Source organism: Tachypleus tridentatus, chromosome 6 (genome assembly GCF_004210375.1).
Source record: "Tachypleus tridentatus isolate NWPU-2018 chromosome 6, ASM421037v1, whole genome shotgun sequence".
Taxonomy (NCBI): domain Eukaryota; kingdom Metazoa; phylum Arthropoda; class Merostomata; order Xiphosura; family Limulidae; genus Tachypleus; species Tachypleus tridentatus.
The window spans coordinates 163665277-163693250 of record NC_134830.1 but is presented as its reverse complement, the minus strand read 5'-3'; the positions used below and the strand labels follow the sequence as shown (position 1 = coordinate 163693250).

General features: G+C 36.2%; 1 protein-coding gene across 2 annotated transcripts in view; it reads left to right on the top strand.

The window, feature by feature from the left end:
* Positions 1 to 27974, top strand: part of LOC143254333 (uncharacterized) — a 105150-nt gene that overhangs the window by 71258 nt on the left and 5918 nt on the right. For both annotated transcript variants that reach the window (XM_076509342.1, XM_076509343.1), the window contains 9 exons: positions 38 to 231; positions 633 to 802; positions 19895 to 20000; positions 22220 to 22320; positions 24125 to 24286; positions 24530 to 24623; positions 25110 to 25173; positions 26741 to 26863; positions 27121 to 27278. In XM_076509342.1, coding sequence (XP_076365457.1) covers positions 38 to 231; positions 633 to 802; positions 19895 to 20000; positions 22220 to 22320; positions 24125 to 24286; positions 24530 to 24623; positions 25110 to 25173; positions 26741 to 26863; positions 27121 to 27278 — 1172 coding nt within the window. The remainder of the gene's footprint in view (positions 1 to 37; positions 232 to 632; positions 803 to 19894; positions 20001 to 22219; positions 22321 to 24124; positions 24287 to 24529; positions 24624 to 25109; positions 25174 to 26740; positions 26864 to 27120; positions 27279 to 27974) is intronic.

The window sequence follows — 27974 nt, the reverse complement described above, 5'->3', positions numbered from 1 at the left end:
AGTGTTTTTAATTAATTGTTCAGTTTTGCCTCCGCAGGCTTGAGGGGTCCGCCGCTCATCTGAACAACGTCGTCACCGATCATCTGAACAACGTCGTCACCGATCATCGTTATCGACCTGTCGAGCTCGTCTTCCGAGATATATGCGTCGTCTGCGGTGGGAAACAAATTCTACGGAACATCAGCGGAATGGTGCGACCGGGAGAGGTGCTCGGTGTCATGGGTCCTAGCGGTAGGTACCGGCTTTTAACGTAATCAAAAACAAAAATCGACTCCCATTTTCCAGGTCTTTGTACTTTTCATTTCGCTCTCAAATTCATTGGAGTTCACTAGCACTCTGTTACGTACCAGCCCATAGTAGCAATGCAGGTTTTGTTTACTCTTAACATGCAGTGGACAGACTAGTTTAGTGCTTAATAAATTTGTTGTAGTGCCTGAAAGACGCACATTATTCATAGCTCAACTACTAAGTATTCTCTAAGTAATCTTTGTTGTATTTTATATCTTTTCATTTCTGATTGCCCAATAAAATACCTTCTCGTACGAAAGGCCGATGACATCCTATCCTTGCATACATTAATCTGTCTAATATTCCTGTTAAGTCTGATGTTTATGTAGCTGTTTATGTTCCAGGGTCCGGTAAGACGACTTTGCTTAACGCTCTGAGCGGCAGGTTGAAGACGGATTCAGGCCTGATTACCTTGAACGGAGAAACACTCAGTAAACAGCTGAGGAGGAAGATATGCTATGTCACACAACAAGACATCTTTTTTCCGGACCTCACCCTACGTCAGACTCTCACAGTAAGTAACCCATGAGAAGCTGCTAACGTACAAGATAAACTACATTAATGTTCTGTTCTATCCAGAACAAATATCTTTCCTTCGTATGATTCTCCACAATACAGTCATTTTTTTTTCTCATAATCTAATTGAAATGTCCAAATAGAGTTAAGCTCGGCATGGCCAGGTGGTTATAAGGCACTTGACTCGTAATCCGAGGGTCGTGGGTTTAAATCCCCGTCACACCAAACATGCTCGCCCTTTCTAGCCGTGGGGGCATTATAATGTGACGGTCAATCCCATTATTCGTTGGCAAAATAGTAGCTCAAGAGTTGGCGGTGGGTGGTGACGACTAGCTAGCTGCCTTCCCTCTAGTCTTACGCTGCTAAATTAGGGACGGCTAGCGCAGATAACATTCGAGTAGCTTTACGCGAAATTCAAAATAAACCAAACTAAATAGGGTTTGGAGAAACGCATATTTTCCAGAACAACAGTATTGCAAGACGCGAAAATTGTTAAAATGTGTTTTTCTTTATTACGCTAGTACAGCGGTATGTCTCCGTATTTACAACGCTAAAATCAGGGGTTCGATTCCCCTCAGTGGGCTGAGCAGATAGCCCGATGTGGCTGTGCTATCAGAAAAACACACACACACACACTTTATTGTGAATTTTAATCGACTCTCACACCACTATTTAAAACTTATTTTATGTTTTTATTATTATTATTAATACCGTATTTTTAGGGGAATGGGTAAAATAATGCTAGAAGTGATATTCAAATAATTTTGTATACGTTCTGTATTCTGTATTAGTTGTATATTAAAAAAAATGCCCACAGGAATCAAGAATAAAGCGGTAGAAAGTAAAAGTGGTTGCTACTGGTCGGTTGCCTCTCGGTGATTGGTGGTTTGGAATTAGGGACAACGCCACACTAACTGTCTGCGTTGTAACAAATGTTCATGGATGGGACAACACGTGTGGAGGGAAGGAAGACAGGTCGTGTTCAAGTTTGTTTGTTTGTTTGTAATTAAACACAAAGCTACACAATGGGCTATCTGTGCTCTGCCCATCACGAATATCGAAACCCGGTTTTTAGTGGTGTGAGTCTGTAAACGTACCGATGTGCCGCTGGGAGGCGCTCGTGTTCAAGCTTGTTTGTTTGTGAATAAGCTGGATAATGTTTTGTCTCCTACTGCTATTACTCCATATGGGGTTGTATGTGATATTTGCCGTAACTTTGTATAATACTCTTATCGACTGGTATCCGTACGGCATTTCACCCCTAGTGGAGAAAGGAAACACTTTCCAGGTATCGGGAACCTCGTACACAAACAAAACTTGCTATAACAAGTGTCAGTACATCTCTTTGAAAACCGCGCCTCTCGTGCCGGAAATTCCTTATAATTTTGATGTATATACTGTATGTACTTGTTACAAACTATTATGGTGTGACGTGGATTCGAACCCATGACCCTCGGATCCCCGTCACTGCTAAATTTACACTGCTAAATTAGGGACGGCTAGCACAGATAGCCCTCGTGTAGCTTTGCGCGAAATTAAAAAACAAACAATCCCTCTAGTCTTACACTGATAAATTAGGGACGGCTAGCGCAGATAGTCTTCGTGTAGCTTTGCGCGAAATTCAAAACAAACCATTATATCCCTTATTTTAACAGTACAGATTGGGACTGTGTGTTAAAACAAATGTAGATTAAAACACTAGTAAAAAAAAAACGTCGTCGTCTCCACTTTAGGGATGTTATTCACAAAGTTCCAGTTTTTTATTACTTTCGATTTTGCTGTTCTTTCAATCTTCTACGTCTATATTCACCTATTAATCAGTTCGCTCTTATTATTATTATTGTCTTTATGCTCAGTAGATAGATGCCATGTCTTTATTGTTGTTGTTGTTTTCTGTTAACCCTACAATATTTTATCACTTTCATCATATCCAGTCATATCCCTGCTATGCCTCCATTTTTCTGCCCCTCCCCAATGAGTGACATAGCGGTATCTGCGGACTTGCAACGCTAAAACCCAGGTTTCGATATCCGTGGTGAGCAGAGCACAGACAGTTCTTTGTGTTATTTTGTGCTTAATTCAAACCAACCAATCAAATCACTTCACTCGTTAGCCTGTCTTTGTTGCACCATTTTGCTTCACACCTATGAATTCTTCTGGTTTTCCCTTTTTCTGTTGTTCTATACCTTTCGACCCATTTTCTTCAATCTGTTCGATCCTTGTTGTCTCTCTGCCTACACAGGAGCATGTTATCTGCGCAGCATCTGTAGATTTGAGAAGGTTTAATGGGAATATTGAATACTGGCAACAGAAACAAAGATGGCCGTCACGAATATTGACGTGGTTTGGTGTTTTACTCTCCCTCAAGTCAAACTTTGTTTCTACACCAATGAATCTGGGGTTTTCAACCTCCCAAAAGTTGGTACAGAGTGACCAACAACTGACTTTTTTTAAGGGGGGAGGAGGGATACTCTAAACAACATGACCACTACTCCAATAACGTTTGTGGTGTCTCAGCTGTGATATGAGGTTTGGGTTATACTGTGGCCCACTTGGTAAATTGATTGATTGTGACCAGTACAAATTGATGACTGATGTCTCTCTTATGAAGAGGCCAGCAATGCCTAGTCCAGTTTGTGAAGTAATATTCCTTTGTTTTATTGGGTGGTGTTTAACTAAACAGTTTAAACCAATTAAAATGAGGATATAAACGTACGAGACATTCCCAAATACTTCGTCTCAGCTCTAATACAGTCAACATATTGCACACCAACTATTCATACCAATGTTAGCGCCCCCAGCGGCATGTCTGCGCACTTATAACGCTATAATCCGGGTATCGATAACCGTGGTGGTCAGAGCACAGGTAGCCCATTGTGTAGCTTTGTGCTTAATTACAAGCAACTACTACTAATTAATGCCAGACATTATGGACATCGTCTTAATTGTTACTGCTTCCTATTATACTGTTAGGTAAACACTGTCTAAGAACTAACATAGGTGCTCATCACAAATGAGAATAAAGAGAACACTAAGTGGCAAGTTACAAGTAAGTGGTGAAATAGTACGCACCCGCACAAGAGATTCCTGTTCGTGGTGTCGAGTGTTTTTGTTCTTCTACTCTAGTGTATTTTTAATAGGTATCGATGTAGGTATGCAGCCCTCGCGACCAGAAGGAAATTCGAACGTAATTGATTGGTGTATAAAGCTGTGAGAGTATTAAATAAAACCAGTCGAGGATCATTATCTTGATGTAAAGAATGACAAATGCACGAATCACTTGAAGTTCTTTCGTGAGTCAGATTTCTATCTCTGATCATAGTGTGTTTACACAGGTGACTTTACGACGAAATATGCAAACTACTGTAGGCTATACTTTGCATAAACTAACACAAAAATAACAAAGTTATGCAGTGATACAGGGACCAAATGAAATGAACCGAGTTTGAGCTAAACTCTCTTGAAGAAAGGCTAAAGAGCGAGGTAACTGAACATACAACAGGTGTAAGGAGAAAATGACATCATTTTCTAATTACACCACATAGTTACCACGTGCATGATAATGACTTTTCTGTATTCACATATTAATGTTGGTCAAACGAGCCAGAAAGGTAAACTTTTTTTGGTGACCGAGGCTCAATAACATAATATATGAGATAACAATTTTGACAGTAAATATGAAGTTGTAACAGTATCAGTTGGCTTAAGAGAAAATCTATTAATATACCTGAATTTTAATAATTTACAGTTACAGTAATAGAATGGTAGCATGAAAGAAATAAAACCATTGTTTAATAGTGTTCACAATAAATATTTTACAAATGAAGCTGTCTTCAGTCTTAGAATAAAAAAAAATTGCCCTACGTAATGCCTTTACTATATAAAGATAAAATATATTTTGGCTTTTTAACTAGGCCCGGCATGGCCAAGCGTGTTAAGGCGTGCGACTCGTAATTTGAGGGTCGCGGTTTCACATCCCCGTCGCGCCAAACATGCTCGCCCTTTCAGCCGTGGAGGCATTATAATGTTTACCTATTCGTTGGTAAAAGAGTAGCCCAAGAATTGGCGGTGGGTGGTGATAACTAGCTGCCTTTCTTCTAGTCTTATACTGCTAAATTAGGGACGGCTAGCACAGATAGCCCTCGAGTAGCTTTGTGCGAAATTCAAAAACAAACAAACTTTTTAACTATGCCCTCGTCAGGCGAAAATGTAGACTGTATCCAGTTTTACAATATTTTATCTATACACAATAAAATAACTTTGCGCGAAATTCAAACCAAACCAAACCCTCTTAGCCGTCATTGTTTCTCGTCACTTATATTTTTCTTCTCGTTCAGGCTGTTATTTTTCTGTTTGTTTTGCGTCTGTTGTTTTTCTTCATTCTTTGTTTGTTAACCTAAATCTGTCTATCATTGTCCCCCCCCCTCTTTCTTCTCTATTTCGTACCTTCTCTATCCATTTTTTACCAATTTCCTCAAACCTGCTTAGGCCTGTTACTTTGTACTTGTATATTTCTACCATCCTACAAGTTGTTACCAGTGTGTGTTTATATGGATGGTGAAACATTGGCAACACGTTAACGGATATAACTCTTCTATACAATAATTTTGTTCCTCTCAAACATTTTAAGTTCGCTCAAACCTGTTTTCTATAGCAGCAATTTCGTTCTGTAATGGATTTAATGACGTATACACATTGCTAAACCAAAGGATGGCGTGAGGAAAACGATACGTAAAACAAAGTTGAACTTTTTATTTTCTAAACTGTGTAACATTAGATGTTGTTTTATCTTATATAATTTGAACTACGTACCCTTTTTACACGTGGTATCTCTGTCTAAACAGCTTTATGGGGCACCTGTGTGTAGAGAAGGCATTGTTAGCTCGTTATTGTTGTTATTTCTACTTTTAAAAAGGACAACTAGCGACCATATAAATGTTTTCCGGTAATAAAGCGGCTGATTTACCCTTTAATTACGAGAAAACCGGCTTATGTCTTTTGTTTGTTTGTTGGTGGTGTTTTGTTTTGTTTTAAGATAGAGATTAACACTTAACAACAATATCAATTGTCGTCAACACCATGATATGTCTTCTTGCTTCTCGTGTAAGTTTTATAGTCACGAGGAACCTCGAGAGTTTTCAGTCATCATTTTAAAACACAATAAAAACGTAACAAATCATCCCTTATAAAGCAATGCTTCTTCTGAACAAAGACTATTATATGAAAATAAATAATACCCTACAAGTGACGTCAGTAAGTTTGTAACTATAGTTATTATTATGTTCTCTGCGTTGTCCAATAGTTTTTGGTTTTTTCACACTACACACCTACAACTATGGTTAGTATGTTACATTCTACTCTTTGCTAGGAATACTTACTGTAAATATTCCTATATCCGTATCACAACCTATGGCTCAGCCTCGGTGTCGCTGATTCTAACAGACTTGTTGCTCGGGCTAGAAGCAGTCAAGTTGTGTTGTACCAACGTGTCGTATTTGTAGCAATACTGTCAATAATTTGGACTGCTATGGTAACGTGAATATCTGTATACAATGTCTGTGTTCTAGATATCAGTCATCTAGTTGTTTAAACTGCTACCATATAGCGTATATAGAAAGTTCATATTTGATAACGTAGGGAATTACAATTATATAGTATGTATATCGTGTTTAGGTTTAGGAACGTTAGTAACAAAGCAACACGATCTACAATCGTATTATCAGTATAGTCATACGTTATTGGTATGATAATGAATTTAGCCTAGCGCTTACACTGTTTAATGTGTATCATTCATGTTAATAACAATGTACAGAACGTGAAACTTCAAACAGTAACTTTCCCTGGTTGATTAATTCATTGTTCTTATGTAAAGACTATGAAAATTTAACACTCATGAAAAAAATGTTTCCGTCTTGTTACACGTCTCTGTTTCTGTCGAGAATAGAAGTATTGAAAAATAACAGGAGACTATGAGAAAAGTTATACTAACTTGGAACGTTTAATGTAAAGACGTCGAAAATAGATAAAACGTGGATTTAAGCAGTTGAGATCAAATATGAAAATAAATTCTTCTTTACGTGCCTCGCTCCCATCGAAATAGTTCATCTCCAGGTAGAGAAACATAACACGCAGGGGACAAAACTTCTTGTTGCACAAAATACTGAAGAACCACCGAAAATGAAAGTTTGCGTTACTTAAGTTTTCAGTCTCGAATGTTAGAAATACCGGCATTAAAGAGGTTTAAAAAAAAGTAAAGAAAGAGGTTCATGGTGGTTTTGTTTCTAATGAGCTACCATGATATACTATACTGAAAAAAATGTGAAATAGGCCTCTTCGTAGGACTGATCTGTTAATATTGCTGTCGGCGTTTTGTTATTTCAAAGTTAGTGAATATTTTTTATTGTTACTAAGAAATAGATACTGATAATTTTATATCATTTTTAGAAATAAAAGTTAGTGAATATTTTTTATTGTTACTAAGAAATAGATACAGATAATTTTATATCATTTTTAGAAATAACGTCTGTAACAGAGATATAGAGAAAACTAAAAAGAAAACTGGTTAATTCTGTGTTGTTGTTTTTTTTCTTTCGAGAAATTTATGAGCACATAAAAAAAGTAATGTAATGCCCCATTGAAGCATCACAAATTTTCCCCCTCTTGTTGCTTTAGGCAGACTCAAGGCCGCTGAAATCGCAAAGTTTATTCACCTCGTTTCTAAAAACAACGCCCTCTAGAAAAGTTAATAAATTTCTGTTGCAAAAATAAATGAAAAGCAGCTTTTACAGTAAGGAAATTCTGATTTTAATCGTTACAACATTTCGCTCCAGTGTAACGGATCGTCATCAGATAAGAGTTACATTTAATAGAGCGGGTTGAATTTCAGGGAACGTTACAAAGTCGTAATAATATTAAGAAGTTTTATAGATGGCGTTAAATTAGTTTTTTAGCAAAATTGTTTGTTTCTTTAATTTGGAATTTCGCGCAAAGCTACGTGAGGGCTATCTGCGCTAGCCGTCCCTAATTTAGCAGTGTAAGACTAGAGTGAAGGCAACTAGTCATCAACACCCACCGCCAACTTTGACTTAATCAACAGTAGTTCTATTCACGTGTTGTTGTTTTTTTTCTGGTTCTATTCATATATTTTTGACATTATTTTCGGTGATAATATGGTTTGTTTGGTTTGGTGTTTCATGGCGCAAAGCAACTAGGCTATCTGCGCCGGTGATAGTATGTTTCGGGCTGCTCTGAGACGTTCATAAACGTACAAGGGCGCGCATCAAAATGTTTCTTAAGTACAACGTTTATGTTTCACTTTATTTTTCCGATATAAATACAAAAGTTGTATTTTATTTTGTAGGTGTCTCCGTTGTTGCTTTTGTTTTGTTTTTCATTTCGATTATTGTTATTAATTAATAAGGCTCTTGGTATTAATTCCTGGCTACGGTATGCAAATTTCTCCATTTTCAATTATAAAATGAATGCTCTGGGTCTATGTCGTTGACGTGGTTTGAGGATGCCTCTTACTTTTCGTCATTGTTCAAGCCAATATAAGGGCTGAGGCCTGTTTCTCGAGTTGACTTAAAAAAGGATTTTGTTTGATTACTTCCCGCCCATACATCAATAGATGTCATTGAATTCGAATCAGACTTCGTGGTAAGGCTAAAAACAAGGTTGGAAGGCTTGATGAATGTATGGAAACATTTTATTCCGTTCCAGGTCTTTGAAAATTAGTTGTTGTTGTTTTGAATTAAGCACAAAGCTGCACAAAGGGCTATATGTGCTCTGCTCACCACGGGTATCGAAACCCGGTTTTTAACGTTGTAAGTCCGCAGACATACAGCTGAGCCACTGGGGGGCTTGAAAATTAGTGGTTGTTGTTCTGAATTAAGCACAATGTTACACAAAGGGCTAAATGTGCTCTGCTCACCACGGGTATCGAAACCCGGTTTTTAACGTTGTAAGTCCGCAGACATACAGCTGAGCCACTGGGGGGCTTGAAAATTAGTGGTTGTTGTTCTGAATTAAGCACAATGTTACACAAAGGGCTAATTGTGCTCTGCTCACCACGGGTATCGAAACCCGGTTTTTAGCGTTGTAAGTCCGCAGACATACAGCTGAGCCACTGGGGGGCTTGAAAATTAGTTTAATAGTACAACAATTCGCTTATTTTCTTGCAGTTTGGGTATATATAGATTTTGCACATCAAAGCGTGTCATTTTGTGCTTTCGGTATAATTTTAAGTAGTTAATAAAATGTAGGGTATGGATTTACACTAAGTGTTATACGCATTTTCCGCAATCCGTAGGGTTGAATAGTTCTGCCATTTGTGCATTGCAACCAATATTTGAACTTGTTTGTTATACGGTCTTAATTTTTTTAAGTGCTTTTGTTAGTTTATCAGTTATTTTTAATACATAGTTAGTTTTCAACCATTTCAAAGTGCGTGTTAGGGTCAATTAGTCCTTTATTTATCATAGAGATGTAATCTATTTGAATCGTTAACGAAATGTTTTGATTTGAATTTTGCAGCTTTGAGCTAGCGCAGATAGCTGTTCCTAATTTAGTAGTTTAAGACCAGAGGGAAGACAGCTAGTCATCATCACCCACCGCCAACTCTTGGGTTACTCTTTTACCAACGAATAGTGCGATTGAACGTCATGGCTGAAAGGGCAAGCATGTTTGGTGCAACAGAAATTCGAACCCGCGTTTTAACCAGCTGGCCAGGACGGGCCAGACTTTCAATGGAAATCCATACTCTACTTACAATAAAAACTAGGAACGTTGACGTTTATTACGCAAATAACATTTCTTATACATTGCAAACTATTCGTACGATGCGTAGAGTTTTCGAAATCTTCATAACGGAAACAATTACACGAAAGATGTCCCTAAGAGAATAATGGAAAACGTAAAGTAACGCAAAATACAATTACCTAAGAATAAAACTCCGTCTTTAGGCCCGACATGGACAGGTGATTAGGGCGCTCGTCTCATAAACTGAGGGTCGCGGATTCGAATCTCCGTCATACCAAATATACCCATTTCACCTGTGGGGGCATTATGATCTGACGACCAATCCCACTGTTGGTTGATAAATGAGTAGCCCAAGAGTTGGCGGTGGGTATTGATGATTAGCTGCCTTCCCTCTAGTCTTACACTGCTAAAGTAGGGACTGCTAGCGCAGATAGTCCTCGTGTAGCTTTGCGCGAATTTCAAAAACAAACAAGCCTTCGCCTTTGTCACCATCATGGTACCTTACGTCAAACTGGATTATTGAAACAATTCGCGAAGCATAAATATTCCAGTCATGTAAATAGCGCGTTAAGAATAGAAATAACACAATAGTCTACAAAATCAAATGTAATTCAGGCAAACATTTTTATATCGGAAAAGCTGAGCGAAAAGTGAAAATTAGGCTTAAAGAACAGGTTAATGGAACTCCCACTCACGCAAACACGCACGTGTTTGAATATCTCAAAGAAACTAAATACATTATCACCGAAAACAATGTCGAAATCATCTGAAGATAACAGAAGTCAGTAGAATAAAAACTGATACAGTAATAAGAGCCCCAACTAAACTAATGCACAAAAACTTCTCGTATGTACATGAACATGCTATCTTCTCCAATTTACCAAAAGATAATTTACCTTTTTATGTATCTTTTTCTCACCGTCATGAGTCTATAATGTTACCTAATTATGATCATATATTATGTGTCGAAACGTTCAAATTATTGAACTCAAAATGTTATTACTGTAAAAGTTGATGTTATTGTATTTTTTAAAAATTAATTAAGTCTTGAGTTCATCACAAAGATTGAGGGTTTCAATGTTTCAGCGCAAAGCTACACTTTACGCTGGTTGTGCTCTGTCCACCGCGGTAAATTAGGTACAGATCCTATCATTTTACAACGCTGTAAACTGATCCAAGAGGAAACGGAGAGCTTAATAAATATTTTTAATGTAATCATATTATTTGGTGAAAAGTGTTTGAAACCTCTTGCATAAATTAGATTTTCTTTTTAATGCGTAAGTCCACTGCTTATTGGAATATTACAGTAAGAGTTTATGTTTTGTGATATTCTTAAAGTACAACGTTCATATCTCAGTTAAACATTTCCCGCAGTCGTACAGGAAAAGGAGTGAAAATTAACATTCAGTTAACAACATCCCTTATCGAGACCTGAACCAGGCATTTTAACATACATACCAGTGATGTGGAATAATATAATTAGTAGTTTATCTAATATTGGAAGGAACATTTTACGACTTCGATCCCATAGTGAGTTCACTCAAAGCCGCTAGTGGACTGTTCAAGATATTTATGCTCTTTTAGTTTAGTTTAGTTTGAGAATTTTGCGCTAAACTACACGAGAGCTATCTGCGCTAGCCGTCCTTAATTTAGCATGAAGGACTAAAGGGAAGGCAGCTAGTTATCACCATTCCCAGCCAGTTCTTGGACTATTTTTTGTACTAATGAATAATGGGATTGATCGTAACTTTATAACGCCCCCACGGTTGAAAGGACGAGCATGTACGGTGGGACGGGATTCGAACCCGCGACCCCTCATTTTGCAAATAAAGTGCCTTAGCCACCTGGTCCTAATTTTGGAACAGAGGGAAAGCATCCAACCAGCGACACCCGCCGTCTCAAGTGCATTTTAAAGTCGTTTCAGCTGAAAGCGCAGGGCGTGTTCGATGGCAATAGGTCTCAAATCTGGGACTTTTAAATCGGTAGCCCGACAACTCGAACTTTAGATTACGCATCTCACAGATTAATGATAGAATAACACAAGGTTTATCCATTAAAGAACCACATCCCTAGCTTTTGTCCATTTCTTGATTAGAGATATCTCCAGAATGTATAAGTTACTTATCTAACGATACGAAAATTTCGGGGCGCGAGTTAGCCCTGTGGTGGAACCCTGGATTTTAGAGTAGGTGACCCTGGTTCGAATCTGTGCTACAGTGTAGAATATTTCTAAGCAGAGCATTAATGGTGAGCGACAGGGTGCTGCTGACTGGCTCTGGTCTATAGTTTAAAATTAGGTACAGTTAATTATGGTTTGTCTTAATAGCTTTGTCATAAATACAAAACACCGAATTAAAATTTCACGTTATCATTCTACATATTTTTCAATACTTGAATTCCGATCTGATACAATTTTCTCTAAGCCTGAAAACACATACTACAGTTAAAAAGAAATTCTCGATTTATTAATTTCTGATTCGCTTTACGAGTCGTATGAAAAAAAGTTTCTCTTATAATTTTTTTTAATGTATAATGCTAGCTCAATTATTAAACTTTAGTTACAAGATTTGAATAGCGATAAAAAAAAAAGAAAAACTTGTCGAATTAAATCTGGGAACTCTCTTAGGAAGGTCAAAGTTCAATGTTGAAAGTTGGAACCTGTTAAACATGTCATTAAATGAAAAAAAAAGCAATCGTAGTCGAACGAAAACCAGACCAGGATTGTTCGATTTTATCTAAGAAATCTTGTAGTTTATTTTCCAAACGAGTAAATATTCGAAATATGTTAATTAGAACATGTTATGACAGAGGTCTATGCTATCAACAAGATGCCAAAGTAATGTCACGTTTTCACTATATGAGGGGACTATCAATCATTTATTGTAGTTTTAAAAATGTTCTATGTTTTTACAAGTACGTCAATATCCTATTTTAATGGACTATTTTATGAACCAACGACTGTTCACAGTGTGGTGAGAATAATGCACACCTTGAACCGCCATTGGTCCACAAAATAATCCATCTGTGTGCTACTGACTGTAGCATCCAATCTATCATCCGCCTCCTATACCAGAGTTGTGGTAGTAGCAAGTAGTACAATACGTCGGACGGAGTTTGAGTCGGTGAACATTAATTATCAATCATAGAATAAACAAACAGATGTAAAATGCCTTTATTTTCTTCGTGTAGTTACCTGTTTTGAAATTCTGCCCCCTGTTTGGCAAGCTGAATGAGCCCGCAAACTGCCATTTGAACAACCTGTTCCTATACAAAAGTCTCTTGGGGTCACGAGGAACTCGAAGTTTTCTCCTAATGACCATAACAGAAGGTTATTGATATCTCTCTCGTTTTCCATGTGCACGTGTTTTTTTGTTGTTGTTTTTTTTGTTATGCGTACGCAAATTTTTTCTTCTTCTCTGAAATGGAACTAGTTATTAGGAGAATAAGCCTGTTTTAAATTAAGCGATGTTATACTGAGACAGTAAACAAAAAAAACACAAAAAAAACTGAGCGACAAGGAAACCGATACATACGATAGACATATTCAACAAAAAAAAACCTTAATAGTAAAGCTTGTTCGTAATTCTTATTAATAATACCCGAGTCTGTTCAAAGCTCCTTGTTCAGCAGGTCTTAACTTTGACTGTAGAAGTCACATGATCGTGTATACGCAAGTTTTACGCTACCAAACTGTATTTTATGTCTGCTTAGAACAGGGTAACTCTTTTTCTTTTTTATTCGTAGTTACGAACAAAGTTGCACAACAGAATAGACGAAACCTAGTTTGTAGTGTTAGAAGGCTTGAGACTTGCAGCTGGGTCACAAGATGGATAAATACTTATTAAACAAATAAGTCTGCAAAGCATGCTATAGACGTTATTAAATATCTTTAATGAATAAATATAATCAGAAATGAGTTACCAATATATATTGTTATAATAAAAATATTAAAATGTGATGTTTTTTCGTGCTCTTTTATTAATCTAATTGTATGTCTCCTAAAAGGCTTGGCATGGCCTGGTGGTCAGAATACTCAACTCGCAATCTGTGGGTCGCAGGTTCGAATCTTATTACCAAAGAATTCGACTTTTCGGCTATGGGGCGCGATAATGTTACGATCAATCCCACTATTCATTGGTAAAGTATAGCCCAAGATTTAAAGATGTGTGGTGTTAACTAGATGTCTTTCCTCCAGGGAGAACTAACACAAATAAACCTCGAGGGACTTGGCGCGAAATTGATGAAACAAAAACTGCTAGAATTATTTAAAAACAACAAAAGTCAGTTATAACTAACCTCGAGTGTACAGGCATGTATTTATAACTTTAGACGTACTTCTTACTGGAATATTATCAAAACTTCGCAATTTTGGCAGACATTGAAGCATAAATAGATTACCAAACAAAATCATTACATGCGTCATGGTATTTTGTAACAAGTGTTATGTCATTACACACGATATTGTGTAACAAGTATCATATCATTCATGATGTTAAAAAACAACAACAACATATGTTGAAGAATGATAGATATGAAATAAAAACCCTATAACCTCTATAATTGTATCGTGATATCGTTTAACAAGGACCGCGTGAAATGATATTGTGTAACAAGTATTGTTTTTGCGTCCCATTTAATCTTTTCTGCACAAAACGTACTTTTAATTCATTTATAAGGGCAGATGAACCGCTAAACTCGTAAGGAATGGTCACTTGCCACGTGATTTGTTGAACTCTATGATCGGCAGTCGTTGAATAATAGAGCAGTTGAAAGTCATCACCGCCTCCAATTCTGTGGATGCCAAAGACTGTTAATCACAATCAGCAACCACCTCGTGCTCGCAAACAACAGTCCAATAACCTGGACCCCACCTGAAGATTCTTCCCGCATGAAGCTCACGTGCTGAACTCTGGGTCATTGTCACAAAGCATTCTTGCCACCGGGCTCAGAGTCATTGACATTGCTACACAGCTCCATAAGTCCTGAACTGTCAAACCCCGTTTCCTGTCTCCCACACTGTTCAAGGGGTGAACTCCCAAATTCATCTCAGCTTGCATGCAGTGTTTAGTTCGTAATCAATATTTAAACCTTGGGTTTTCCTGTTACTCTTGTCAAAAACAATTAAAAACAAATTTGTCATCTTTTCCCTGTATTTGTTTACCTAATTTACTAGTTAAGTTTTACATTGGCGGGAAGCATTCAATAATGTGAAACCAGGATAGGTTGGGACAGTGAATGATAAATTTCTCGAATAACCTCCTGCGTGTGTAATTCGGTGTATCTGAATCACAAAACTCTCTAACTACTGAAAAACGGAATGCTGACCAAAAGTGGTTAACAGAGAAGATATAAAGTAAGCCAATTTACTGTCCATAGTTGAGTGTGTTGTTTTTTTTCCCGTAACGTATCGCGAACCATGAATCTTAAGATTCACAGTACAGGCACGTTAACAACTGTTCCACGTCAAGCCAATACTGGAGATAGTTGTAACGTGATCAGGTATATTTACATTCGACGTTACGAGAACTATACCGATTAACAGTGCACCATGGTGTGGCCCGGCATGGCCAGGTGGATAAGGCAGTCGACTCGCAATCCAAGGGTCGCATGTTCGAATCCCCGTCCCACCAAACGTGCTCGTCATTTCAGCCGTGGGGGCGTTATAATGTTACGGTCAATCCCACTATTCGTTATGAGAAGAGTAGCCCAAAAGTTGGCGGTGGATGATGATGACTAGCTGCCTTCCCTCTAGTCTTACACTGCTAAATTAGGGACGGCTAGCGCAGATATCCCTCGTGTAGCTTTGCGCGAAATTCAAAAACAAACATTATGTCGTTTTTATCTCCGCTACCAAAGGTGACGGAAGTTGTGTTTCCATCCCTGTATGTGTATTTTTCATCAAGATTTCTCAAAAGCATCTCAGTGTATTTCGACGAAACTTACTTAGTACACGTTTAGACTCTGACCCAACTTAGAAGTGTCAAGATCAATAGTCAAGGTCACAGCAAGGTCACGGAAAAATCTGTTGACATGTGGACCGATTTTTTCACACTGTGTTTACTTCGTCACTCAGTCAGTAATGATCAGATATTGATGAAACTTTGTGAATTTGTGTAGAATGTTACTCATCGGTGTCCTGCCAAAATTGGCTCGTGTCCGTTGATAACTATGGACATACGGATACATTGTCGTACTATTTTTTAGGGCAGAATACGATCGACGCTGCTTGACAGAGCGTGTGTTATACTGAGTGCACCATCTGGTAGCATGTGGTTTTGACTCGAGTTTTTAATTTATTCTTTAATGAAGAATTTTATGTGGAAAACCGTGGAGTAGAAGGGACTTCTAAGTGATGTAACTGAATCGCAAACCCGCGTCCAAAAGACAACCAAACTGATTTATATTAAACAACAAATCTCTATAAAATTATAAATATGCTGTTTTCATATCTGTAGTGTGCTTATACATATAAAAAATCTTCTTTAAGAAATGTAACCGAGAAATTTTATGATGTAAAATATAACTCGAAAAAATTAAGATAGAAATAATATATAATAAAATGATACAGAATGTTGTTCAGTACATCTCGGTAAAGATTGTAAAACGTAAACTAATAATATTAAAAGCTATAATATAGGTCTTTAACCAGAAATATCGTATAGAACGTCATCTGTGATATCGACCTTTTAACCAGAAATATCGTATGGAACGTCATCTGTTATACAGGTCTTTTAACCAGAAATATCGTATAGAACGTCATCTGTTATATGGGTCTTTTAACCAGAAATATCGTATAGAACGTCATTTGTTATATAGGTCTTTTAACCAGAAATATCGTAGAGAACGTCATCTGTGATATCGGTCTTTAATCAGAAATATCGTGTAGAACGTCATCTGTTATATAGGTCTTTTAACCAGAAATATCGTATAGAACGTCATCTGTTATATAGGTCTTTTAACCAGAAATATCGTAGAGAATGTCATCTGTGATATCGGTCTTTAATCAGAAACATCGTATAGAACGTCATCTGTTATATAGGCCTTTTAACCAGAAATATCGTAGAGAATGTCATCTGTGATATCGGTCTTTAATCAGAAACATCGTATAGAACGTCATCTGTTATATAGGTCTTTTAACCAGAAATATCGTAGAGAATGTCATCTGTGATATCGGTCTTTAATCAGAAACATCGTGTAGAACGTCATCTACGTAAAAGAAGTAATGCGAAACATTATTGAAAACTATGAAAGAAACACCTTATAGAATATAAATTTAGTACAGTTAGAAAATATAACATTAGGTATTGGGGTGTTAATAGCGGGTAATGTGTTACCACGATATCACAGTATATTTGATAAAACTAAAGCTATCGTTATCCGACTTGTGGTGTACAACAGCATTATAATGAATTAGAAAGATTCAGTTGTCAACACGGGTTGTATTTCACAAATAAAAATGCTTTTCTAACACTTGTACATCGATAATGGGGGAAGTGCGTTTATTCACTTCAATCCGCTGGGTGACCATTATGAATAGCGAGTCGGACCATTGTTTCTAAGAAATGTTTATAAAATACCTTGAGCTCGTGCGCACGAGTATTCTGACGACAGGCGTGAAAGATTGAATTGGTTTTTCTGCGATTGAAGTGAACGAGCAGCCAGACAAATTAAAGTTAAATTGTTACCAAAATGTCACGCATTAGGTCCTTTTCCACAGCAAAACAGTATTTATCTTTTATTTGATTATTGTTAAAAGTGGGAAAGTATATATTTAGACAACGAGCTTTCGTCTGTGACAGCTATGCCTAATTTCTCTGTACTGTGGTCTGAAAGGCTGGTGTTTTTCTTTCTAATGTTTTATTAACGACACAGTGAAGTTGCTTTTGTGTTAAAAGGTTAACACGTACGCATGCGCACGCTTGATACGAGATTTCCCAATAAATAAACCAAACCTTCCCTCCCTCGTTCAGGCAGCTAGCTGAGTGAAAGTGAGTTACAGCTTAGAGAAATATCAGGGGGGAACCCCGTTGTTGAACTCTCTAACCCCCTCAGGAGACGACGCGTCATTACACGCCGAACCCACAACAGGTGTGAGCAATTTGAAGTGGGCAGTTCATAGCCCCTTTTTACAGGCCATTTACATCAAAGTGCTTTCAACTCCCCCAAATTCCTAGAAACATTCGGAAAAAACACAAGAACTTTCCGTGAAATTTACAGATAAAAAAAAACCTAACAAAAACAATAACAAAAAAGAAGCCCAAGAAACTTTAATGTATTATAAGATAAATTACACTTAACTGTTTCTTTCGGGGTCTTACTACTGTGTTTTAAGGATCCACGTAATAACTGTCATACCCTGTGGCCACGTAATAACTTTCATTGTTAACTGCTCTGATAATTAGTTAAAAGTTTTACACACTGCACTGAACAGAGATTTAAATATTATATTTCTCTAGGTATAACCAATACATCTATTTATCACCCTCCCATATATCTACCTTCTACCCCTCTCATCCTACCTAATATTTAACAGTCTTATATCAAGATATCTTTTGTATAGACGAATAAAGTCACCATATTTTTTCATAATTTTTTTTCATAGCCGTGTGTGTGTGTGTGTTTTCTTCTAGCAAAGTAACATTGGGCTATCTGCTGAGTCCACCGTGGGGAATCGAACCCCTGATTTTTACATTTAAAATCAGTAGACTTACCGCTTGTGACCTCACTTTTTTTTAAAAAAAGTGAGAAAAACAACATATTACTATTGCTATACCTGGCAATTCTGATGAACGAAAATGTCACAGTGAAGAAAACAAAAAGTAGAATCGGTCACTTTTATATAGTGACTTTCAGTATTGATTCTTCACGTGGGATCTCATTTGACGACTTGTTACTGTTGGTTTGCGGCCATCTTTCTAACTTATCAATTCAAAATTCGGAACGTTTTTTTTTTGTATAATTTTGCGTGAAACTCGTAAATATAGCAGTGACATCTGTGTTTGACTATACGATATTGACATAAATCCGTTTAAGTTTTTAGAGGTTTATTATTAAACTTAATAGAAGAGATTGTGTAGTGTCTTCGTACTCATCAAAAATTGGGTAATGGTAAGGATACCGAGTTGTAATCATGGAAAACACTCGTGGTTGATGATCTTTTATCTAAGCCAAAATCAAGTAGATATCCAGAGATGTTTAATATGTCTTAACTGGTAGAAAGCAACGTACAGGTTTAAAATTGGCTTTTAAAAAAAGAGAGAACGCGAATCGCGTGTTTCATGCGTTGAACCGTACGATTTTTTTTTTGTCACTTTAAGAAACAGTTTAGCATTTCCATCGAGCGCCATCTAGTCGCTTTTGTAGCTATAAGTTCGTGATTGTCTGACCTTAAGAGCGTAGAAAAAAGCAACCAGTAATGCTTTTTATTTTTCTTTAAGTAATGAATAAATATTTCGAAATTACTGTGGGTGTTCGCGCTATCGGTATGCAAATATGCAAGGATCGAGCAGTTACGTCACGTTCACATAAGACCCAGTCAGCCAACCTTAACTAATTAGCCTCGTCTCTATCCACATGACGTCATATCCTTCTCTCGTGTTTGTTTATCCATGAAAGGAGAGAGTGGAACTAAAGTGTCCCAGTGAAAAAAACAAACAAACTGGTATCTGTCTTCCCAAGTGCGCGAAGTTCCAAAATACACTTAGTCTACCATTAACCTCCATGAGTTTAATCTGTTTAAAAGTATCTTGACAACACTGTTTATCATGTCTTAATACGACATTATTTCTACCTCTAAGATTTTAGTCGCAAAATAATGGGTGTTATTTTCAGTATTGTAAATTAGTAGCATCAGACGTAGTTATCTGAACGACTATTTAACCGTTTCATTTTGGTGCACTTTGAATATTTTTTTTTTATTTCTAAGGTCTTATAACACATGTGAAACAATTATATATAATATATAACAAACCATGCACAGCACAGGTTCAGTGTCGAATTACATCGTTTCTAGCCTGTTCGGTCTTGTGTTCATATAACGGGATTTATCCGCGAAAAAAAAGAGGTCGAGTTGAAGAGTCTCAAAGACACTTTCTTTTAGTAGTAAAAATATATAAAAATGATTATAAATATATTTATAATAGATAATAAAATCAACGTTAGTTTTCTTTCTTTAGCAAAAGGCACTTACGTAGGCTAAGCAGTATCGCTACATTTTGTTCGTATTAGTTGGTTTTCTGTTAGTGTTTTATATTCCAGTAAACTGCCATTTTATCGTAAATAAGGTGTCGGTTAAAATGATATGTTCATTAAAGAGTAATGTGCCTCCTTTCAGTATTCTGCTTTGTTGAGACTTCCCGACTACATATCTTATCGTGAAAAGATGGAGTACGTGGACCACATCTTAGATGTACTGGATCTCGGCCGCTGTCAAGACACTGGTAAGTCATAGTTTCGTCCAATATTTTACTGTGATGTGAAAACATGGAGAACGTGGACCATATCTTAGACGTATTGGATATCAACACCATTAGGTTTTAGTTTTGTTCAACATTTCTCTCTGTTTAGGCAATGTCCATTATAACACAGCTGTAGACTAAACCTTTGGTATGGCATGGCCAGGTGGTTAAGGCGCTCGACTCGTAATCTAAGGGTTGCGGATTCGAATCACCGTCACACCAAAACATGCTCACTCTTTCAAGCGTTGGGACATTATAATGTCGCAGCCAATCCCACTATTAGTTGGTAAAAGAGTAGCCCTAGAGTAGGCGGTGGGTGGTGATGAATAGCTGCCTTCCCTGCTAAATTAGGGATGACTAACTCAGATAACCCTCGTGTGGCTTTGCGCGAAATTAAAAAACAAACAAACAAACCTTAAGTTGTTGAAAATCACCGGTTGCATGAACCTTGAAGGTTGTTTTTGTTTGCCATACTTCTATAATTGCCTGTTTTTGCCGGACTATGTTACCTTTAATTACATTTATATTACCTTAAACTACCAACTTGTAACAATAGTAATCTTACCTCTCGTGTAGATTTCAGTAAACACGAAATTTATATGCACTAAAATAATAGGCATATCAAAGGATATTACAAACATATAAGGCATGAAATATATGAGACCTTTCCTACTTTGGAAATACATAGATGGAAAATAATCGTAGATTAGCTAGGCAATTAAACCTCATTGGCTCATTGGACAGCTGTCACTTTTTATGCGTTCTTTCTATTGGTTATTTCTTATTGAACTGACAATATATGGAAATAGAGCTATCTGTCACTTTCAATTAATTTTTACAACAAAAAATGTTTTAAGCTCTAAAATTAATGATTAAATGTCTTTTTGATCGATCTATTTTTAGGACTATAAGAACGCTTGGGTAGCTGATATTACTACACGTATCTTGTTGCACGTTATGAATTTGTGGTGCTTGCATTACGTGAAAAAACAATTTTTTCTTGCTGTTGACAGTAATTAATGAATCAGTAGTGTTATCGGTATCGCAGAATTTTCCTAACCGTGCCTCGTGAAAACGAAATTGTTTTGTGCACGAAAACCTTCTGAAGGTAATTAATGAGTGTCTTTGACGTCATTCGAACAGACGAACATTTCAAATGATTATTCAGCAGATGGCGACACTGGGCAGAGTTGGCAGCTTGCCACAGCGTCAAGTTCAGGGTTGGATGGTTTAAGTATGATGTTTTTCGTACACTTATTTTTGAAGTAATTAAGGTTATTATAAAAGTAGGTAAATAGATCATATCTTCTTTCATGTAGCAAAGTATAGGCTTCTTTATATCCATGAAAGATGTGACATTTTAGCTGGCATTGGCCCAGCTAAAATAGAGGGGTATCGCCATTTGCTAACACTTTATAAGACATACAGGTAAAGGGTTTTGTACCGACTGGTATTGTTTCAAGGCATAATAGCTCCATATACAGATGAGACAGTGTGTAACAAGAATACTTCATTTACTGAAGGAAATATATAGTAATTTTAGTATGTTGAGTACTCGGGTTAGCTGTATGCTTTTGTGATTGGAATCCGAGGTTAGATTTTCCGCTGTGGACAATGTAGATGGTCCATTGTGCAGCTTTGTACTAAAACAATAAAGAAGGAAACCAAAGCAACATAAGTTGAATCCATGTTATTATTGCATATTAATTAATATAGAACTTGCTTTTATTAAAGTAATTTCATATTCTTACGAGATCTAAATTCGAGAAAGTGTGAAAATAGTTGCGCTTAAAAGAATTCTAAGGACACATATAGACTAATAGATTTGAACGTGTACGGGTGAACTGGTTCGGCCTAGCCTGGTGGTTAGGGCGCTTGATTCGCATTCTGAGGGTCGAGGGTTCGGATCATCATCCTCGCCAAACATGCTCACCCTTTCAGCCGTGGAGGCGCTATAATGTTAGGGTCTATTCGAGTAGTCATTGGTAAGAGAGTACTTCAACAACTGGCTTTGAGTGGTGTTGAATTAGTGACGGATAACGCAGATAGCCTTCGTGTAATTTATTTTGGTGTGCGAGATACGTAATTAAACTCTTGGTAAACTACACCACATTTACCAAATTTTAAAAAGATGTGATTGCGTTTACATTAATTATTGTAATATTTACGAAGTTTCAATTTTTTAAAACATTATTCCACAGTAATAGGAGACATGATGAAACGTGGACTTTCTGGAGGAGAGAAAAAGAGAGCAAACATCGCCAGTGAGCTTCTGACAAACCCTACCACCATGTTACTAGACGTAAGTATCAGAAGTAATTTATTCGTGCCTTCTGTATTGCCATCTGTTGGCAAGGCTTGGAATTATTTTTATTTTTTCTTAATTTTTCGTTTGTTCGTACGTTAATACAGCTAATATTCTAAATCATTCTAAAAAAAAAAAAAACATTTTCCCAGGCTAAATTAATTATCGGTTGCTTTCATTTATATTTTGATGTAAAGTTTGATGTAATTTTAACATTTCCAAATGTTTAAAGCCCTTAATAAATGCTTAACAATGTTTTTTATTTTTAATCAAATGCAGATGGGCCCGGCATGGCCCAGTGGTTAAGGTACTCGTCACGTATTTCGAAGGTCGTGGGTTCGAAACATGTTCGCCCTTTTAGCCGTGGAGACGCTATAATGTGACGGTCAATCCCACTATTCGTCGGTAAAAGAGTAACCCAAGAGTTTGCGGTGGGTGGTGATGACTAGCTGCCTTCCCTCTAGTCTTACACTGCTAAATTAGGCACGGCTAGCGCAGATAGCCCTCGTGTAGCTTTGCGTGAATTTTAAGAACAAACAAACAAATACAGAAATATGAAAATATAAGGATGTTATTGTAGTTTGTTATCACATTTTTAAAGCTTTGCTTCTAATTTTACTAAATTAAGGTAATCCTATCAAAATCGCTTTAAAACTTAAAACTCCTCAGTATGTACAGAAGTTACGAACATTATATGAAAACGATTTTGAAACCTTACAACTTCGTTACACCTCATGCTGCATGTCCAGTCATGCTGTAGCTGACGAAAGTGAGCTCTCACGATAGTTCTGCATTCTAGTTTTCATGACAAAAAGCTCCGTCGTAAGGTTGTCATGTCAAAAACACACTAGTGTTTCCTGCATGGTACTAATAGTCCGTTTAATACACTAGAATGACTCTTTCCCATTGTTTATTTCAACAGTCCGATTGCACAGGAATCTATAGGCACTGTATCTGGCGACATTCATTCTCCAACTACTTGTAACAGGTATGTAACTGTTAAATGAATATATTGGAAGAAGTTTGTGTTTACGTGATTTTGTAGCATTTTCAAAAACAAATGCTTTTTAATTATGTTACGTACTGTTGCAAGTGGGCTGTTTTTGCCTCTGAACATTATGTTTGTGTATTTTCCACCTCTTACAAGGTGCTGCACGTTTCGTACTATGTCTGGAATACGATTTTTGCAAGTCTCTCTTTGATGGTCCTGGCGTCCTAAGTTGATCATTATTCATTCGTTTTCTAATGTAATTATGTAAAGGAAGTACCTCCGTTTTGGAAATACTTAACTCTAATTTGAACACGTTTTTGTGATGTGATTTATGAATATTTTGCATCAGAAGGGGGTGTTAAACAACCAAAAGCGGTCATTTTGGTGGCATCATACTATCTACGTAACGCCAAACAGTCCAAAACCGTAGTTTTGATACATGGCGTTTCACCGCGACTTTCTATCGGTTATGTTTGTTTAGTGAGCTGCTGATTTGCATATTCAAAATCGTTTTGATAATAACATTTTCAACCTTCTGAATAATTAACCTTGTATTATGACAAGTAAGTATTAACGTACCCTTACAATTTGAAGGACTATATTCATTGCAGATCTGTTGAACTGGTCACAAAAGAGTGGGATGGGTGTAAAAATAGGGTCCAACTGTTGAAAATTTAGAGAGGAAGATGTGCTACAGAAGACAAATTAAACAAGAGAATTAATATTCCATAAAATAAGAATTGACACGTGTAATTTGGGAATTGAAGACCCGTTTCTGAATAAACTATGTATTTGTTTTCGATCATTTAGGAGCCGACATCAGGTTTGGATTCCAGTACCGCTTTTTCCCTAATGTCTACGTTAAAGGAGTACGCTGAGAAAGAAAACAAAACCGTGATAATCACAGTCCACCAACCTTCCAGTCAGATATTTTATATGTTCGATCGCTTACTTCTACTTTGCAACGGACAGGTACGTGTTATTTACCACCTAAAGCTGTTATGAATACCACTCTGACCTTTATCATCCGTTATTTTGTTGACACTTGACCTAACTTTGAAATGCTTTAATTTTGTCATATTGCAAGTAGAGAAAATGTTTTGAAGAGTTACAAATTCAACAGAACAACTTTTTTTTGTTTTCAATTAACTTTTCACTTTTCAGAATTAGAAAATTTCTAAATAATCCGTAAATATATATTTTTTTATATTCTAGATGGCATATTTTGGAGACACGAGTCAAGTTGTTGACTTTTTCAGTAGTGTAGGATTACAGATAACACCTCATTACAATCCTGCTGACTTCATTAGTAAGTATAACCTTTACGATTAGGATTCACCGTATTAAAAGTGTCATCTCGGACTCAAAACAATGTTCCATTAACCATAGGTGGTAAAAAGTGTAACACAAAAAACACAGTATTTATATCAATGTGCTTATATGTTTTTATAGCAAATCATCGTTTGTAAAGTATTCTCTGCTCTTATGATTTATGTCTATTTCCATGTTGTTTAAAAACTAGCGGTTAAATTATATATTCACCAAACATGGTAAATTGATTTTCATTAGGATAAGTCGTAAGTTGTTGTTTTGAATTAAACACAAAGCCACATAATGGGCTATCTGTGCTCTGCCCACCACAGGTATCGAAACGCCCCATGGGGGGCTAAGTCGTAAGTACAAAATTTAAAAACTTCTTGGGGTGAGAAATCTAAATCTGTACTTTCAATTATGTAAAAATTAAGAACTGTATTATTTCATGAACGATAATTAAGCCTTACATGTTTTGTTTCAGTGGAACAGCTTAAAAAAGACTCCAAAACACAAGAGAAGATTATTAATGCAGCTATAGAAGCAAGGTAAGGTCATCTATATAAATTAGTATTGATATTTATGGGTATTTATTGCATGAGTTCTGTCTAGCTTGTTATAGGATTCGTTTGTAATATGTCTATCCGTTAGTAATATAGCCTAATCTGTGGACAGCATGGGACTAATCAGTATCTTCAAGACTGTCCTTATACAGTATTCACTCATCATTGGAAAAAGTAAAAATTTAAATCCATCCTTTATTTTATATTGTTCTAAGCAAATAATCAAAGCTATAATTTGATGTTTGCTAGAGGGAACTTTCTATTAGAATGACGTTAATGTTTAGAAAGTTACTAGTCAGTATTGATTGGCTGATACAGTAGTTCAGTGCCAATTAGTTAATAAAGTAAACAGTGAATTAGTGAGTACAAATTGAACTAGTTTTATGATTCGGTTGAAGTTATTAGGTTCAGTGAAAAGTCTGTGAGTTCATGAGTCAGTCTCGAAATTTCTGTTGAAATGTTGTTTGTGTGTTTAGTTGTATAGTAGTTTTTATGATTTAATTGAAATATTAATTTATGAATTAGACTTGCACGTGAAGGTGGCAAACATTAGAGTTACATGGATTGAACTTTTAACCTGGGGTGGCTCGCAGTTAATATTGAGAAGGAGACTCATGACATTCTAACCTACCCACCCCCCAAAAACAAAAAAAAAACATATTAACAGTAGAAAAGGTATTTAATTTAGGTGTCTCAATTTATTTGTTTGTAAGTTCCAGCTATTGGTTTTTCATGGTTGTAAACATGTTGGTAACCACAAACCATTGTCATGCCAAACAAGACTTAACTGTAGTTTGAACTTTAATACTCCTAAATAACCTCGAAATTAAAACTTTTTTTTTTATTGTCACTGCATATCATTTAATGAAACTCACCTTTAACTGTTTACATCTTTAAGCTCACTGAATAACCACATAATAATTAATTTTATTCCAGCCTTTCATCACTACAATCTTGTGAGGCTTATATACTCTTGTTATTATAAAGTTTTCTTACAATAAATGTCATTGGCTCTTTTGAATTAAACATGGCTTCTGATTGGCTCCATGAGAGTTTTAGTTGCCCTAATATCCTTGTTAAAAAAAAAAGTTGGCTTCTCACGGCTGTTTCCTTCACAAATAAAGAAAAAAATAGAAACCTGAGTGTTCCGTACCTCATACCAAGAGATGTCATCTCGATGAATGTCATAGAATAGAACAAGAATATTTACCTTTTTATTTTGTTTAGCATTTTGCTACAAAACACTCATGTAATTTTAAGAAAGTTTACAAATAAGTAGTGTATTTAATGTGTGTTTATGCAAAAGGTAAGAAGTATTGTGCATCACCAGTTCTTAGCATAGCATTGTTCTCTAAACAATCAACTTTGTAATTGTAAACTTTTTTACAGTTACAGTTGTTTTTAGCAGAATTATCTGAGCAACTGGAATTTAATGCAGTTGTGTATATGTAGCACTTCTTTTATTTACAACAGTGTGAATCGTCAACTCTAGTCATAATTTTGTATAAACTAGAAACTAGTTTAGATAATTTTTAACATGCTTGTACAATAGGAACCTAGAATTTCAAGAAATACTGTGTCTGCCCGGTGAAGATGATGAAACTGTTTGTTCTCACAGTTCTGCTCTAGATTTTCAAAACTGCCATAAACAACCCTGGGAACACCTTCGTAATTGGTAAGAACGATAAATGATTACTGTTTAATTAACTTTATTTCTTCATAAAGCAAGTTTGTAGAAATTAGATTTTAAAATATTTTCCATTAGGATATTTGTGCTTTAACTTTGTGATTTACAAAAAAAAAAAAAAAAATCAAAATTTCCATTTTTCTTGTACTTAATGAAAACAAAATGCTCTGTGCATACTTTTGATTTAACCAATTACGTCTGGGCAAGTTAATATTTAATGTCTTTATGTTATTACTTATTCCTAGTGAGCTAGTGAAACATGATCCTGAGAGTGCCGAATCATCAGCTCACTCTACCTCAACACCGTACATATGGAACATAACACCATCTAAACATGACCAAACCAGGCCAGTAGAGGTCATCATCGATCAAGACAAAAAGTTACGAACCTATCAAAAAATAGGTTAGTTTTTTTATTCCCAAATTGAAAGAAGTTTACACACTCGTAAGAACAGCTAATAATGTTCAAGCCTACAGTTGCCAACTGAATATAATTGTTTGTCTGAATAAAGAAAACAATATAATCAATTGTTTTCAGATAAATACTGGTTTATTGTTAGGAAGAGCTGATATTTTAGGTGCCAATAACAAGTTGCAACTGTTTTTGTGATAGAATATAATGTAATGTGTTAAAATAACACTATGTAACAAACCTTTTACTTTTTCTTGTTCCTGAGCAGGAAGTGATATTTCCCATTTGCCTGACATAAATAGAAAAGAGCTATTTTCCTCTTCAAACTTTGCTTTTGCAACCTGGGAATGTATAATGAAAACATGATATATTTGGCGGCTGATACATGAAAGTGATTTGCATTACAGTCGCAAATCTCGAAAAACTAAAAACTTTTAAACATTTTTGTATAACTTTAGTATAAATACATGAAAATCTTGATTCATATGTTGTTTTATTCAGACCTTATGTAAATGAAAATGTGCAAGTTTACCCGTTTTTACATATAAAATAGGTTGATTTATAAATTTCATTATCCAGGTCACAAAAGCAAAGTTTGAAGGGAATAATGTCCATTTTTCTGTTCTTTTGCAACTTAAGCTATTAAGAAATAACACATACTATCCAGGAACAAAATTTGTGTTACAT